This window comes from Epinephelus moara, chromosome 3 (genome assembly GCF_006386435.1).
Source record: "Epinephelus moara isolate mb chromosome 3, YSFRI_EMoa_1.0, whole genome shotgun sequence".
Taxonomy (NCBI): domain Eukaryota; kingdom Metazoa; phylum Chordata; class Actinopteri; order Perciformes; family Serranidae; genus Epinephelus; species Epinephelus moara.
Window position 1 is genome coordinate 25944204 of NC_065508.1, and position 15297 is coordinate 25959500.

A 15297-nucleotide genomic window follows, 5' to 3' on the forward strand; every position below is an offset into this window, starting at 1 on the left:
TCCTGATGTTGTACCCTGGGAGCTCGGCTGCAGACAGGAAGACTCTGCAGAGGGTCATGAACACAGCCCAGGGGATTATCGACTGCCCTCTGCCCTCCTAGGAGGAGATCTCCAGCTCCCGCTGCCTCAGAGGGTCCAGCTCTATCCTCAATGACTCCTCCCACCGTGCACATCATCTGTTTGACCTGATGCCCTCAGGCAGGCGCTACAGGTCATTGAAAGCCTGAACCTCCAGACTAATGAACAGTTTATTTCCCTGGGCTGTAAGAACACTAAACAAACAATAATCATGTGCAGTATCTACACCGTGCAATATTTCTATGATATTGTTCTTATTTATTTTATCATATGCTATTAAAGCTATTATATAGCTGTGTATATGTCATGTTTTAGCTGGTTATCTTGTTCTATCCACGCCCTTAATCTCATTATATCTAGTATATAATGACAATAAAGCTTTCTATTCTATTCCTTTCATGGGTACCAACCAGGAAGAGAAATCAAAGACACCACAGAAAGATGCAAAGAGGCATAAAATAACTACAAAGAGACAAAACAACCACAAAAAGGTAAAAGCAACACAAAGTCTGTGTGTAGGAGAGGTGGTGGGGCCTTTAGGATACCTGTGCCCACGGGCCAACTGTCCCAGAATCTGCCCATGGTCTAAGAAACGTGCAAAAATTCACAGTATGCATATGAAGCAGGCCATGAAACCAACTTGTGCTACGTACTCACATTACATTTTAACTATCAGACAAAGCCACACAGCACTCTACAGCATCTATCCTTTCCCACCTGACTGTGCACGCTCCCTAAATTAAACACAAATCACAGTTTTATTTGACCGATCTCAAACCAAGCGACTTCCGGTTCCTCCTTTGCTCCTCCTCGCCAGCTTTACGCAGCTCAGTGACGCAGCCTGTATCCCGTGCCTTCTCTCCTCCCTCTGCCCAATTTGCGTCCGCTGTGTCTCCGTTACGTCCGTACGCACCTTCCACCAGCGTCATCAGTATTATAATACGGGCCTGCAACTCGTGAAAAAAAAAAACATGACCCAGTCTATGTTAACACTAATGTAGCCCAGGTATATTTAATAAGATGTGCTGCTACAAGAGAGTCGATCTCAGATCAGATGTGTCGCGCCATTTGATCAAATCTGATCTTGCAGCAGCACCTCCCCCACTGAAATCCCTAAATTCCCACAGGGGCTTAATACAATTTTATACATTTAAACATATCTTTATATATTTGCCTTATTGTACACTTAGTAGCGTTGGTGTTTTAAATGTAAAATACAATGCAAGTCAATATGATCAGGGTTGTTATGAGAGCATTTTAATTATGTCACACACTTCAGTGGACTGCTGCAAAGAGAATCAAAATGTCCCTCGCAGCGCACCTCTATGGAAAATGTAGTCATGCTGTCGGTCTTGTGACACTGACCCGGCTCTCTCCACCACTACACTATTTGGACACGAGCCAAGGAAGAGGAGATCAGAAGATCACTGCAACGGGATGAGAAGGGGAAATAATCAAGGGATAGTAGTTAGGAGGGGAAAAAACAGAAGCCTGCGATAATACAGCGTGACAGATGCGTTTAAAAAATGGCACCATCCAACATGTCTCAGAGATATCTTTGCTATTAATGTTTAATGTTGGGAGCGACAATTAAAAGATTTTTCAGTCCAACTCAGTAGCCTGCTGCTTCTCGAAATAGGCTGCCCCCCTGCGCTCTGCAACATGCCTGGTAACAGCTGGCACACAGAGGAGGGAAGTTGTCACGGAGGAGCTGGCAAACTTGTCCACTAATTTAAAAAGAAATGGAATAAATAAGATAGAAAAAGATAGAGAGAAATGTGGCAGCCGGCAGCGCACTTTGGATAATATTTCCCCAAAGAGCCAGGCATTATCTCTCTAATTATAGACCAATAAACGTTAGTCTAGGCTGTTTAAGCCAATAAGCGCTACTTGCATTTCCCTCGCTTCTGTGTCAGAGTTGCAGGACGACAGACATTGTGTGTGTGTGCGCGAGCGTGTGTGTGTGCGTGCGTTTTGATGTGGTCACATGTATGCAGCGGGCTCGGGGCTCGGGACAGGCTTTACGCGGTGCGCGCACGAGAGGAAAAACTGACGGCAGTGTCATTGCGACCTTGAAGCAAGGTCATTGAGTCTCTGCTGCAGACACTGCAATTCTGCGGGGCTGCATCACACTGGTGCAGAGTCTGCATTATCATCCTGTTAGAGGCGAAAGCGGTCATGCTATATTCATTAGATTCACCCAAACACCGGGGACGTTTGATTTGTCTGATACAGTTTCTGGTTTTTGAGATTTACGGCATTGTACTATTATAAGTGTTACTGTCCTGCTCGTGACAGAGAGGACATATGTTCAAGCTATGAGGAGTGCAGGAGCAGAAACACACTGTGAGTGCTAGCTGGGGTCCCTAGGGTGGCTCCTTACAGCAGGTCCTGACCTCAGACAGGTGTCAGCTGATAGGCTACATAAATACCAAGAAGCCATTGATACACAAATAGCATTGGGCACTGCATCAGTGAGTCATGGATAACAACACTGATAGAACAGGCTCCACCTGTACTATAAACACCTTAATCAATCACCAGTAGTAGACTGAATACAGAGGATTAAAGTAGAAGCAGCATGGGGTGCTATATCACTATGATTATCAATACTAAGGTCCATGATAATGTCACCAGGTTACACTTAAAGGTCCAGCTTGTGGGATTTAGGGGGATATATCAACACATTCTCACTCAGACCTTGTCACATATTGTCGTTTGGTTTCCACGTCCACTTAAGACGTGCAAGGTACCCTGGGTGCGTTGGATGATGACCTGGGACACTGTGTCAAGTTCTGCCTGTTACATGCATTGTCTTCTTTCAAGATACACTTCCGTTTTCACAGGGAATTTAACGTTTACTGTGCATACATAGGTACAGTGCTGAAAATTGACCTTTTTTTCCTTCAACAACAAAAACACATAGTTAGGTTTAGGAAAAAAAAACAGGGTTTGGCTTTAGAATCTTACGAGATGCATACACCGCTCCCTGGGGTGAAAGTCACTGCCCAAGCGTTGGATTTCGACGACTTTGGAGTGAGACCGTGCTCGATATATTGCCGTAAATGGAATAGTACATAATAAGTATACTTTCTTTAATGTATAATCACCTGAAAATATGAACTGACCCTTCGCTAAGTCCCGCCCCGGAACACAGACTGCCCATTCATAACTTAGCATAGGGCCGGCTCAGACCAGGATCCGACAACAACACAGCTGTGCTCCATTGTCTCTAATGCAATCGTTTCAGATTTCCTTCATTTTCAGGCTGGTTTTGTGGATTTGCAGCTAAATGTTGTGCCTGGGGCACGTCGTGTATTAATGATACTCGTTACCTGGAGAGGTTGGAAAAAGATATACGTTTCTTCCCTGTTCCAAAACCAAAATCAAACCCTGAAAAGTGTAGGGTTAGCTAGCTAGCTACTGAAGATATAGCCTACTGAATGTATACACATGCTGCTTTTGCTTTTTAATGATTATAACAGTGAAACAAAGACCGACCCTGCTGTACAGGAACCAGTGAAGGGAAGCAGGGAAACTTTGCTGATATTCAACCAGCTCTGTGTCATCGCCGATGAACATTGTCTGGGTGCTGGCAGCAGCACGGGGTTGAAGCCAAACACCGTTCATCTGCACACATGGCGATGCCACACAGCTGGTTCAATATCAGCAAAGTTTCCCCTTATATTCATTGTCTTCTGTCTTAATCAGAAATAACATGAGCACAAACTAAGGTATCAGAGAACAAATGTGAGCACACTTTAGCAGTTGCAATGCTAGCAGGCTGTCTCCAACATGCCAAACAGCGTAGGAGAAACACTGATTTGTAGCGTGGAACTGCTTCATTCAGTGTTTTTGCCTTTATTTTAATCACCTGGTCCAGGGGTTAGCAACCTTTACTGCCAGAGGAGCCATTTTTGACCAAAATAATAATAAAAACAAAGTCTTTCTGGGGCCACTAAACATATTTTAGCTTTATAATGAAGGTAACACAGCCTAAGGAGTCCTAATTAGCCAATCAACATTACTAGAAGGTCTTAATGAGCATTCATTAATATGTTTTACCACAAGGTGGCTATTGTGCAATGGGGAATTTATGATTAATTTGAACTTTAACTTTGCAGAGCTGGTGGTTAAAGCAAATTAAGCTGTCCACACACTATTAAATTCACAAATTAAAATGTTAAAAAATTAATTACCGTTATTCATTTGCATATTTTCTTTTGTCAAAGCCATAGGGACATCAGAGAGGGGCAAAAGAGCCACATGTGGCTCTGGAGCTGCAAGTTGCCTCTCCCTGCCACTCACACTTTGGGCCCATGGGCCTGTGCCAGGGAGGCCTGTTCAGTAATCCCTCCATGGGTACCGACCAGAAAGAGACCTCAAAAAGACACAGAGATTAAAAGGAACTGCAAAAAGACACTAAACAATGACTGAGAGACCCAAAATGGGCCCCTGGGCCTGTGCCTCGTAGGCTTGTTCAATAATCCATCCATGCCTTGGACAATATTTTGCACATTACTGCACAACTACAACTTCTGAATAGCTGCACAGCCTTTCTGAATCTTACATATTGTACATATTTTTATAGCTCATGAGGTTTGGCAAAATGTAGAGAAAAAGGCGTCAGGCCATAGACGTTGGAAGCATATTTTAGTTGCCGAGATGTTTAAACATTTTTCTCCAGTGGCTCCAGAGCTACAGGTTGCCTACCCCTGACCTGGTCGATTTGTTCATGATGGATAATTCAGCTCACAGTTAAAACCTCCTGAACATTGACCACTGAAGGATTTCTAATTGGGAGGAGTTTCAGCTGATTGCAATCTGCAATTTTCATCATTACACGCCACTAAATCCCCCTAAATCATACACTCTGCTCTTGGGAAAATCACCCTAGAACAGGGCACTACATTGAGCTATAGTATAAGAATCATCAATATTGAGGTCAGCATCTACAAATATGGACAGTTGTTTTACTAAATTGTAGATCAGAGCATCACAGCATGATAATTTCACTAAGTTACACTTAATGGATGCCACCATGCCACTGAAATGACTAATTCCACGAGTGCATAGATGTTTTGTGTAAGATGTCTCATCCAACTGAGCGCACAGATCCGATTTTTTAATTAGAGCATGTCTCCATTACAGAGCAGCTCCAGGATTTGTCTCTAAACGACACGATCACTGTAGTCTGCGTCGCCGTCCTTCAGCTTAAGGACACACTTGTGCAAACCTGGAATGTGCACCACATATTTGGATTTCAGATTAAGGGTGAAATTTCCCTTTAAATGCAGGTCAGGAGTGTGGCCCACATTAGCACTCCAAAGCCATTGTTGTCCCTCTAGTGGCAGCAGAGGGGAACTGTAGCAGCAGTGATGACGTTATAGCAGCTGAGTGTGTGTCCTCCAGTAAAAGGTCACCTACTGCCACAGCACATCATCACCGCCTGCTGACTTCCTGATCACAGTGCCAGAACGTTGCCTTTTTTCTCTTTACATATCCTGCAGTAAAGTGTCAGATTTCTAAAGGGCAGACGAACGGTCACTTCTGCTCCTTTAAAAACATTTTGCTTACTCACTGTAACATTTTGCTTACTCATCAACGACCACAACATTTCAAATGATTCACCATCAAACAAATGCAAGCCAGTCAAAGACCTTGGATGTATGGAAGTAGAGTGTGTAAGTTAGTGTTGGACTGACATGGGGAGGGAAATGTGTCAGTGTCTGCCATCTGCTGGCTGTATTCACAGAGAGGGAAAATCTGCATTCATTTACTCAGAGAGGCCGGGGGGTAATTATAAATGAGCAGCAGCTTCATCTTTTATGTATCAGATATTTTGTGACACCAAGTCACATCAGCTTTTCTTTCAAAATAAGATGCAATAAAATACAGACAACAATAGAAGTGCAGCCCCACATGCTGCTGCACCATGTTTGTCCTTGGTGCCATTTTCAGATTGAAACACCAAGGTAGAGTTTCCAGCCGAGTATCACTTACATGGATCAACTGAGGAGCGACAGCACATGCTAAAAGGGCCATATTGACAACTTGAAGGGCACTCGCACTGTACATCAACAATACAGTACTGTATGTAAAGTATGCTATTCAGATCCTGCAATACATGTCTGGCCTGTCTCCACCAACCTAAACAGATTGTGGATATTCTTTTTATCCTCGCCATAAAACACTTTCCTTTTCATTTCAAGACACTTTCCTCCCTCTCTGAGAATAAAACAAGGTCAGTTCACAGACAAAACTCTGAAGTAATGTCATTTAATGTCAGCCCCTCGCTTTGTTCCAGACTGAAATATTTCAACAACTGTTCGACGGCTGTTCATAAAACTGCTGTGTTATGTCTTACAGATTTTCATGGTGCCTTTAGGATGTGGTGATCCCTGACTTTTCTACTACGCCATCATCAGGTCATAATGTATATTTCTCCTGTCCTTTCGTTTAAGACTATCCATCCATGCATCCATTTTCGTAACTGCTTATCCTCTTGAGGGTTGTGGGGGGGGGGNGGAGGAAGCTGGAGTACCCGGAGAAAACCCACACTGATACGAGGAGAACATGCAAACTCTGCACAGAAGGGCTCCTGGGATCGGAACCCTCTTGCTGTGAGGCGAAAGTGCCAACCACCACACCACCGTGCCACCCCGGCTTAAGACTAACCAGAGAAAAAAAGTACACTGAAGTAGACTTATTTTAAGTATACTTAATATTTAATATTTAACCTAAAAGTATGCTATTTTCAATGTACTAACAATGTACTTGTAGTCCCAGGGAAAAAGTACACTGAACTACACTTAATCTAAGTAGCGTACTTAATATACTTATTAGGAATGTACTAAAACTGCACCATTTTGGATGTGCTAACAATGTACTTCATATGCTAATGGTGTAACATCAATGCTATTAAAGATATACTAATCTACGTTCACTTAACTTAGTAGTACAGTAGAATATAATTAAGTATACTTGGTTGTACTATTTTGAGACACCATTAAGATGTACTAAAATATACTAAGTAAGACTTTTATGAATTTTGCGCTTAAATAATACATAACTAATTCAACTTTGTTTAAACAGGAAGTCTTTGTTAATCATAAATCAGTACAGATTGAGATAAATTACAGGCTGCTTGTGTAATGTATTTTCAGCACATTTTATTTTCAAAAATAAATAAGTTTATTTTATATTACAAGCGTATTAATATTCTTCTGAAAACTGGATTGAAATATACTTAAAGTAGAAAAAGTACATTATTTAAAAGTACAGCATTAGTAATAAATAATTTACTTACGTATTAGGGATGCACCAATCCGATATCTGGATCGAATATTGGCCTGATGTCATCAAAACAGATGGATCAGGTATCGGAAATGCAACCTATACCTGAGGCAATCCTTTCCCTTTAAATCTATTGCACGCGAGCTACGTCATACGTCATGGAGCGAAGGAGAGAATCTGCTGTGTGAGGGTATTTCACACTATTTCAACTGCTGTTGCACAATTGTTTATTTTTGTTAAAAATAAATAGTTCATCATTGCATTAATCTGTTTCATCTAGTTTCATTTGATCTTAGGAAAGAACTGTGTAGTCATCAATGCCTGATGCCTCTAGTCTTTTCTGTTCTACATGTAAAGATATACAGCTGTTTAGGTCAACCATGGTATCAGATCGGTATCGGGTATCGGCTGATACTCAAAGCCACAGCATCGGGATCGGTAACTGAAAAAGCTGGATGGGTGCATCTCATTACGTATATTTAGGTAGATATTTATTTATTAGTCCCTTCAGAAATTCTTTGTGTGCCATACAGCAATGGTCAGATAAATAAACAGATAACTATAATTACAGCGACAACAACAAGTGCATCTTTATGGTGTCTCTAAACAGTCAAGCGTACTTAATGTAATAATATGATGAACATGCTTGCACGACAAAGAGCTGCTTTCATTTAAAAAATCTTTATTACACATACGCAGTACAGTAGGATTAATGCATCTGGCCATCAAAATGCAAATATAATGGTTGTACACAGTGTTTAAAAAAAGTTTTGTTACATACCAAAAATGTACAAGAGCCTGTTTAGTACCCGTTTAATTGTTGGCAGGATTCAAGAGCAACTGTCTCAGACCAAAGCAACCCTTCTTCAACATGAGCCCCACGCTGCAGCAGCAACCTCCTGACTCTTTCTTGTTTGTTTTTTTTGGATTAGTAAAAGGCGGGAACCCTCATGTTGAGAGAGTGGTAGTGCATTTCTGTCTTGGCCCAGCAGAGAGCAGCAACTCCTCAGAAAGTAATGGGAGCATTGGCATAAAAATCACTTCATCATCTCTGATTGAGGCATACACACTCGCATGCTAAGAGCATTAACTGCAAACCACAAGTGGCGAAGGCTTCTGCAACATGTTTTCATCTTAAGTGTCTGCGAGTAAGCAGGACATATACACAAATAAATTGCTACGCTGAGAACTCCTCTGTCAGATTATGAACACTTCTCAGATCTCTCAAGTCGATACTTGTGCGAGCAGCGGAGTTCCTGTAATCAGCTTCAATCTTAAGGCTTCACTGGCAGACTTGGAACTGGTTTGGGGCTTCCGTTGGGCGCTGTCCTGACGCGGTTGGAGCCATTGACTTTGGGGCTTCTCTGAGGAACAGGTCTTCTTTGGCGTCTCCTCTTGGGCAGTCGAGGGCGTTCACTGTTGGGTTGCGATGGATCCAGCAGAGGATCCAAATGTAGTTTACCACTTTGGGCATCTGAGGACTCATCAATAAAGGCAAGGTTCTCCCCAAAGTAGTCCAGAGGCTGAGACAGGTGGGGGTCTGGAAGAGTCTCCTCCTTTTCAGGTTCTATGGTTTTCTCTTCAGGCACTCGCTCTGTTTGAGTGACCTGAGAGTCTGTTTCTGATCCAGACCCTGATTCATTAGAGGTGGAGGAGGAGGAGGAGGAGGAAGATCCAGACTCTGTCTGACCCTCACCCTGCTCTTCTTTCCCCTCAGGGGCCCCGTTAGCTGACACACTGTGACCATGGCTGCGAGAGCCGTGGCGGTGCTTTCTCCGACGCCGTTTAAAGGGGTCATCAATTTTTCCTGGAATGCGAAAATCTACCGACATGTTCTGGATGTTTTGAGTCCAGTCAGTGGCGTGGGCTCGAAGTTCCTCCATCTAAGAGAAGAGGATAACATCGGAGGTGATGGACAGGAAGTGGCAGAGAGAAGACATGATAACACAGACATGAGAGGCGGAGAAGTACCTCAGCTCTGGTCTTCTTAGATAGAACCCGGAGCCAGTTACCAATCATCGTCAGGATAGATGCAAAGTAGGCAAGACCCAGCAAGATCCAGAACCACACCAAAGGCTTATACCAGTGGTCACTCCCCCCATTTCCAGAATCCCCTTTGAGACGATACAAAGACACAGTATGCAGTAGCAGCAGGTAAAGGCAACACATCCATCCATCCATCCATCCATCCTTTTCTATGGGGTAAATAAACATTTAAGACACTATGTAGCAGATTAGGTTATCAATACTTCATCTCTGACAAGGAAAGAATCCTGAATAATTTATGATGTAAATGAAAATTGTCTGTGCTGAGTGAACTTAATGCATCACAGCTGACAACTATATTTATGGATGGCTAATTAAGTCATACCAGCAACTCATCTACAGATTGATAGATTAAACGAAAAAGCAAAAATTGGGATGTATTGTATGCAGGGTTCCCACAGATCCTTTAAATATCTGAGCCATACATTTATTAATCTAAAAATGAGCCTTTAATTGGCATTTAAATGTCTTAAATTAATCTTTCAAAGTCTTAAAAACGTTAGGACACGGGAAAAAGGATTTTATTAATTGCTTTTTTTATTTTTCATTTTCTGAAAATAATTGGTATATAAATGTATTTAATTTTAATGGTTTACAATAAATACATAAAATAAATTTATATTAAATATACTTTATTTTATTTATTTAATTCAAATAATTAACATGATATTTACATATTTATTTTTATTTTTATTTTACTTATTTATTTTATTTTGTGTTATTCAATTTTTTTATTTTCAAATAATTAAAATTAAATACTTTATTGAAACAATTTACTGATTTCTTTCTTCAGTTTTGGCTATTGTAAAATTCATTCTGAGTGGCAGTAAAAAAAAAATCTGTAGGAAGCCTATGTATGGAATGCCATTTAAGTTAATATCAAATAAATAAATAAATATAGCTATAAAATAAATAAATAAGGCAATAAATAACACATCAGTGATTTAAATATATTAAGAAATGTAAATTTAACTATATACATAAGTGAATATAGTTCAATAAATTGTTTTTTATTTTTAAAAAGGTGTTCTTCAAAGGACTACTTTTATTACTTTCTATGTGGTCATATAGATTGGAGGACTTGTTGGATAAAATACATAAAATGAAGGCTTTGTGTATACATATACATTATGTTAGAATGGAAATATAATTGATGTGTGAATATAAACATGCCTATAAAGCCTAATGGTAAAGTCTAACCCTGAGAAAGGGTGCCTCTTTTTTATTTTCACCCCTTCCCTCAGGGAGTCTGTGCACACCACTGCGAGCTATGTTAAGAAACACGTGGGTGGTTGATTGACTGCATGTACCTGCAACATAGTCTCCAAACCCCACTGTTGTCAGGGTGATCACTACAAAGTAGGCCGACTCCAGAAGAGTCCACTTCTCCACCTCTTGGAAAACGAAGATAGGCACTGCAACAAAGAGCACGCAACCCAGCAGGATGGACAGGACGGCTGAGATCACTCGCACAATGGTTGGGCTAATTCGCCATTTCTGTCAACACAGTGGGATGAGACAAATTAAAAGGTGAAGTATACGTACAGTGAAAGCAGAGAAAACACTGAAAGCTCTGTTGGGGGTCTGACCAGGAAGAGAGTCTCTATTTTGGCAACAGTTTTCCTCAGCCCAGTACCAAGATGGTCTCCGACTCCAGCAAGCAGGATACCAAACATCGGGATTCCAACCAGGGCGTAGAAAATGCAGAAGAGCTGCCCTCCTTCTGTCTTGGGGGAGATGTTTCCAAAACCTGAACAACCAAGCAATCGATTTGAAGACATTAAACAGATTCCACTCACAAGTATTTAAACAGAAGTTATGTTGCCGGTCTTGCTGGACACCCACCGATGGTTGTGATGACTGTCCCTGAGAAGAAAAAGGCACTGGCCAGATCCCACTGGCTGACAAAGGTGTCGTTGCTGCTGGGATCCACACCTGCACCGACGGCATCCACCACTTCCTGTGTGGAGAACAGTTTAATCATTAGTTTCTGAACATAGACAAATAAAAAGAAAGGCTAGCAAAAGCTTACAAACCTTACAACTATAGCCCATCATGATTAATGTTTTAAAGGTACACATGAGCACAAGTTTTTTAACCCTTTGAAACCTGGAGCAACATCCCTTTTCTTGTGCTGCTTTCAGACGCCTTTCGCAAGTATTTAAACTTTTGAACCATGGTCACATTGGGGCTTTTTTTTTTTTTTCCAAAAAAAAAAAAAAAAAAAAAAAAACGGGGGGAAATAAAGGCAGTGAGCAACTTGATAAGAAATATTCCACAAATTGCAAAAAAATAATAGATTTATAAAATTATTTTTAAAAAAATTAGGGAATAAAGAAAAAAGGTTCTTTTTTTCCCTTTTTTAAATTAGTTTTCTTGTTTGTTTGTTTTTTTTTTAACTAATTTCTTGCTAATGTTTTGGGTCATTTCTTCTTTCGGTGCTCATCCCCCTCCTCCCATGTTTGTGAAAGCAACCGAGCCAATTTGCTCGGGTTTCAAAGGGTTAAACGATTCCAGTAATGCTGGAAATGCTGTGGAAAATGCATTGTCACTGCATCAGCAGGGAGGAAATCAGTGACAAAGAAGTGACTGGTGATGTACAGCAGTAACGGCTCCATTCTGTCCGGGTGTATCGAACCACTGCCGGCACAGATAATCCAATTCCTTCATCAAATTATCTGCTTTGTGTCCGTTGGTACTTGAGGTCATTTGTTAACTCTGAATTTAAATCTGAGTATGATGAACCAATGATTTCACATGGTCTATTAGTGCTAATACACTGTCACAGAGACAACAATGTGTGTGGTTGACCCTATGTTTTTCTTTATTCCTATTGTTTTATGATCCCAGTCGTGCATCCATTTGACTCGCTGAAGCTCCTAATGAGTGTAAACAAGGCCAGTAGTTTGCCAAATTAATACAGCACATTTTGAGTTGTGAAACTAGCTGTACTTCACTAAATATGAGTCATTTCCCCATTATGGGGGCCAGTAAGAGCAAATGCACTAATGGCCCAAAACACTTCCATTAGGAGAAACGTGTGGCAGCTTTGGGAACAATGCCAATTCTACGAAGCCCCAAGAGTCCCGATGTGCCCATAAGTTATTGATCTTGAAGGAACAAGATAACAACTTGTACACTAAACACAATTAAGTTGTGCACATAAAATAAAATAAAAAATTACTCCTCAGGGCTTTACGGGCTCTGTACCACTTCCAAAATCATACGAAAAATCAAAGACAAAAACAAAAACAAAAACAAACCTCTCCCTACACACTTTTACTCTGTTTCCGCGTTCAGGCAGACGGTTCGCCACACTGAGTGCCGCCCCAAGCCATCTACTGGGGAGTGAAAGTGAGTTATTAAACCCTATGACAACGAGCCTACACTGATGCAGACTTACTGACCACAGGCAACGCGGAACTGTGTTTGTCATGGAAGAAGCTCCATAACTGGACTGCACTTGCACAGTGCTTTTCTAGTCTTCTGACCACTCAAAGCGCCTTTACACTTCTGAGTAACATTCACAAACACGTTGACACACTGGTGGCTGACGCTACCATACATGGTGCCACCTGCTACTCAGTGACCATTCACAAGCACTCACACACCGATGGAACAGCCATTGGGCGCAATTTGGGGTTCAGTATCTTGCCCAAGGATACTTCGATATGTGGACTGGACGAGCCGTGGATTGAACCGTCGATCATCCGATTGGTGGACAACCTGCTCTACCTCTGAGCCACAGCCCTCCATATAAAAAATGAAATAAAATTCCTTGTGACTACCCTTAGGAATGGAAATACTGTTCAAACTAAAACAGACATTTAATATTGTCATACAGACGTCATACACTGTATTTAGGATCAAATCTACACCCCTCTAGTCTCTATAAAACAGATTGGAAATACAATCAAATTGTTAATTTAAACCAGTATGTATATTACTTTTTTCCATGGTTACCAAATGTAACAACAGCTCGTTACTCCGCTACAGAGAGCGAAGTGTGTCCCAAAGCTTGCCGCTGTGGTTACGCCCTACACCTCGATGTAGGGAGCTTGATTCAGCTGTGAAGGTGACGACAAATGGAGTGACACTCCAAGACGGAGTGGGAACGGGTAGGGTCCGGTTTTGGAAAGGCCCACAGTCTGTCGTCTGGTCTCTCTCCTTTGAAAATCAAGCTGTGGTTCCCAAGAGATCCAGCCATGGGGTCTAGATTTCTCCTTTGTCATTAGTTCAAGGTCCACACAGTTTGGCCATGTCGTCCAGCTGGTTTGTGTCTCTGTCAAGAAGCTGTCCGTTATTCACTCACTCTACAGCAGGAAACAGCACTTCAAAATACAAAGCTCTGTGCTGGAAATTCTCTCTTCTTCAAAAACTGTGTTTTTACTAACTTGACACGTTGGCGAGTCACTTACGGTTCATTCAGAATGGACTCGCGACCTACTTATGGACTGACCCACCAGTTTGGAACCACTGCCCTAAAGGCCTGGAGAACGTTTATTGTTTTGACTGGACATGCAGCGTTTTTGCTTGTGTTTTCTAATTGCCATTGTTGCAAGCTGTAGCACATTTCTTGTGATGGAAATATTTGGGGCCACTGTAGCACCTTTGCCCCTCTCGGCCACCATACTTCCTTCTGGTAGTTAAATCCTGGGTCTTGATTTTGTGGCTTCAGCGATTTGAAATGTGAAATGAAAGCTATTTTTACTCATCACCTGGCTCATGTTACATTAAAATAATTCAGGGTCAAAGGCTAAATTTATTAGGTTAACCATGTGCACCTCAGCCTCGGTGTAGTCCCCTCACCACAGCCGGGAATGTATCAGTACTGTCTTACATCCTATTCTGTCAGCATCTTTAGCCACATTTCAGTGCTATAATATTATCAGACAGCACAGAGAGTGAGACAGCAGAGGGAAATACTCGCCACAAGACAAGTGAGAGCAGTGCACCTCAGCTCTGCATGACCATATACTGACATATCTGCAGATACTGTCATCACATGTTATCATAGATTTATTTCAATACACATAATCAACCTCTTTTATAGCCAGAGGTGGAAAATGTACAACGAACTGTACAAGAGTGGCATCTTGTGGTGTGAGACATCTCACATTACACAAGGTGAAGACAGACTGTGGCAGGGAGGAACTTTTCTGTTGAGGACTTGTTGAAAGATCTGCTGACACCCATTCAGTGAAACCTGATCCACAATGCTGCTTGTTGAGCGGAACAACATCTGAAGAATTACTCTGTCACAGCTGCATGCTTCACTCATGAATAACAAGACTTTTTTCTCCTGACAGCATCAAACAATAGATACAATCAAATCACTGGGTGCTTATTATATCAGTGTATTTTCTTTACTGTAATAAAGTGGAACATTTGAATTTGCTTGCTTTCACCACCAACGCTGCTATGTTAAAGTACCAAACAATCATAAATATCCCACTAAAGAGGAGCTGTCTTGTGGTAAAACAAATTTTTGAAAGCTCAATTAGACGTATTTTTCACATCACTGGGCTAATTTAGACTGAACCTGCAGTGTTACCATAAGGCCCAAATATGTTTTGCGGCTCCAGGCAGATTTTTTTTTAATCATTATTGGTCAAAAATGGCTCTTATGATAGTTACAGTTGCTGACCCCTGCTCAAATACGACCCACAGGAGTGTTTCCTAAATTAGCGTCCTACTGGTTAACTCAAGTTTAGTTAAGAATTATAGCTTGGTTAATATAAGTTATTTGTTACGTCGTCATGCAACATATTTAACATAACATGAGAATGTGACATTACGTAAGTATATAACTGAAAATACACTCAGTTTTTGTGTCATATGGGACAGAAACAGCAATCTCCTGGATCAAAGTCCTGT

General features: G+C 41.3%; 1 protein-coding gene across 4 annotated transcripts in view; it reads right to left on the bottom strand.

Moving 5' to 3' along the window:
- Window positions 1-8075: 8075 nt before the first annotated feature.
- LOC126383714 (potassium channel subfamily K member 4) overlaps window positions 8076-15297 on the bottom strand; it is a 31562-nt gene continuing 24340 nt past the window's right edge. For 3 of the 4 annotated variants that reach the window (XM_050034358.1, XM_050034341.1, XM_050034366.1), the window contains 5 exons: window positions 11266-11380; window positions 11010-11170; window positions 10731-10917; window positions 9346-9569; window positions 8076-9257 (listed from right to left, as the gene is read on the bottom strand). In XM_050034358.1, coding sequence (XP_049890315.1) covers window positions 8649-9257; window positions 9346-9569; window positions 10731-10917; window positions 11010-11170; window positions 11266-11380 — 1296 coding nt within the window. In that variant the 3' untranslated portion in view covers window positions 8076-8648. The remainder of the gene's footprint in view (window positions 9258-9345; window positions 9570-10730; window positions 10918-11009; window positions 11171-11265; window positions 11381-15297) is intronic. The other variant, XM_050034349.1, reaches the window with a different exon arrangement.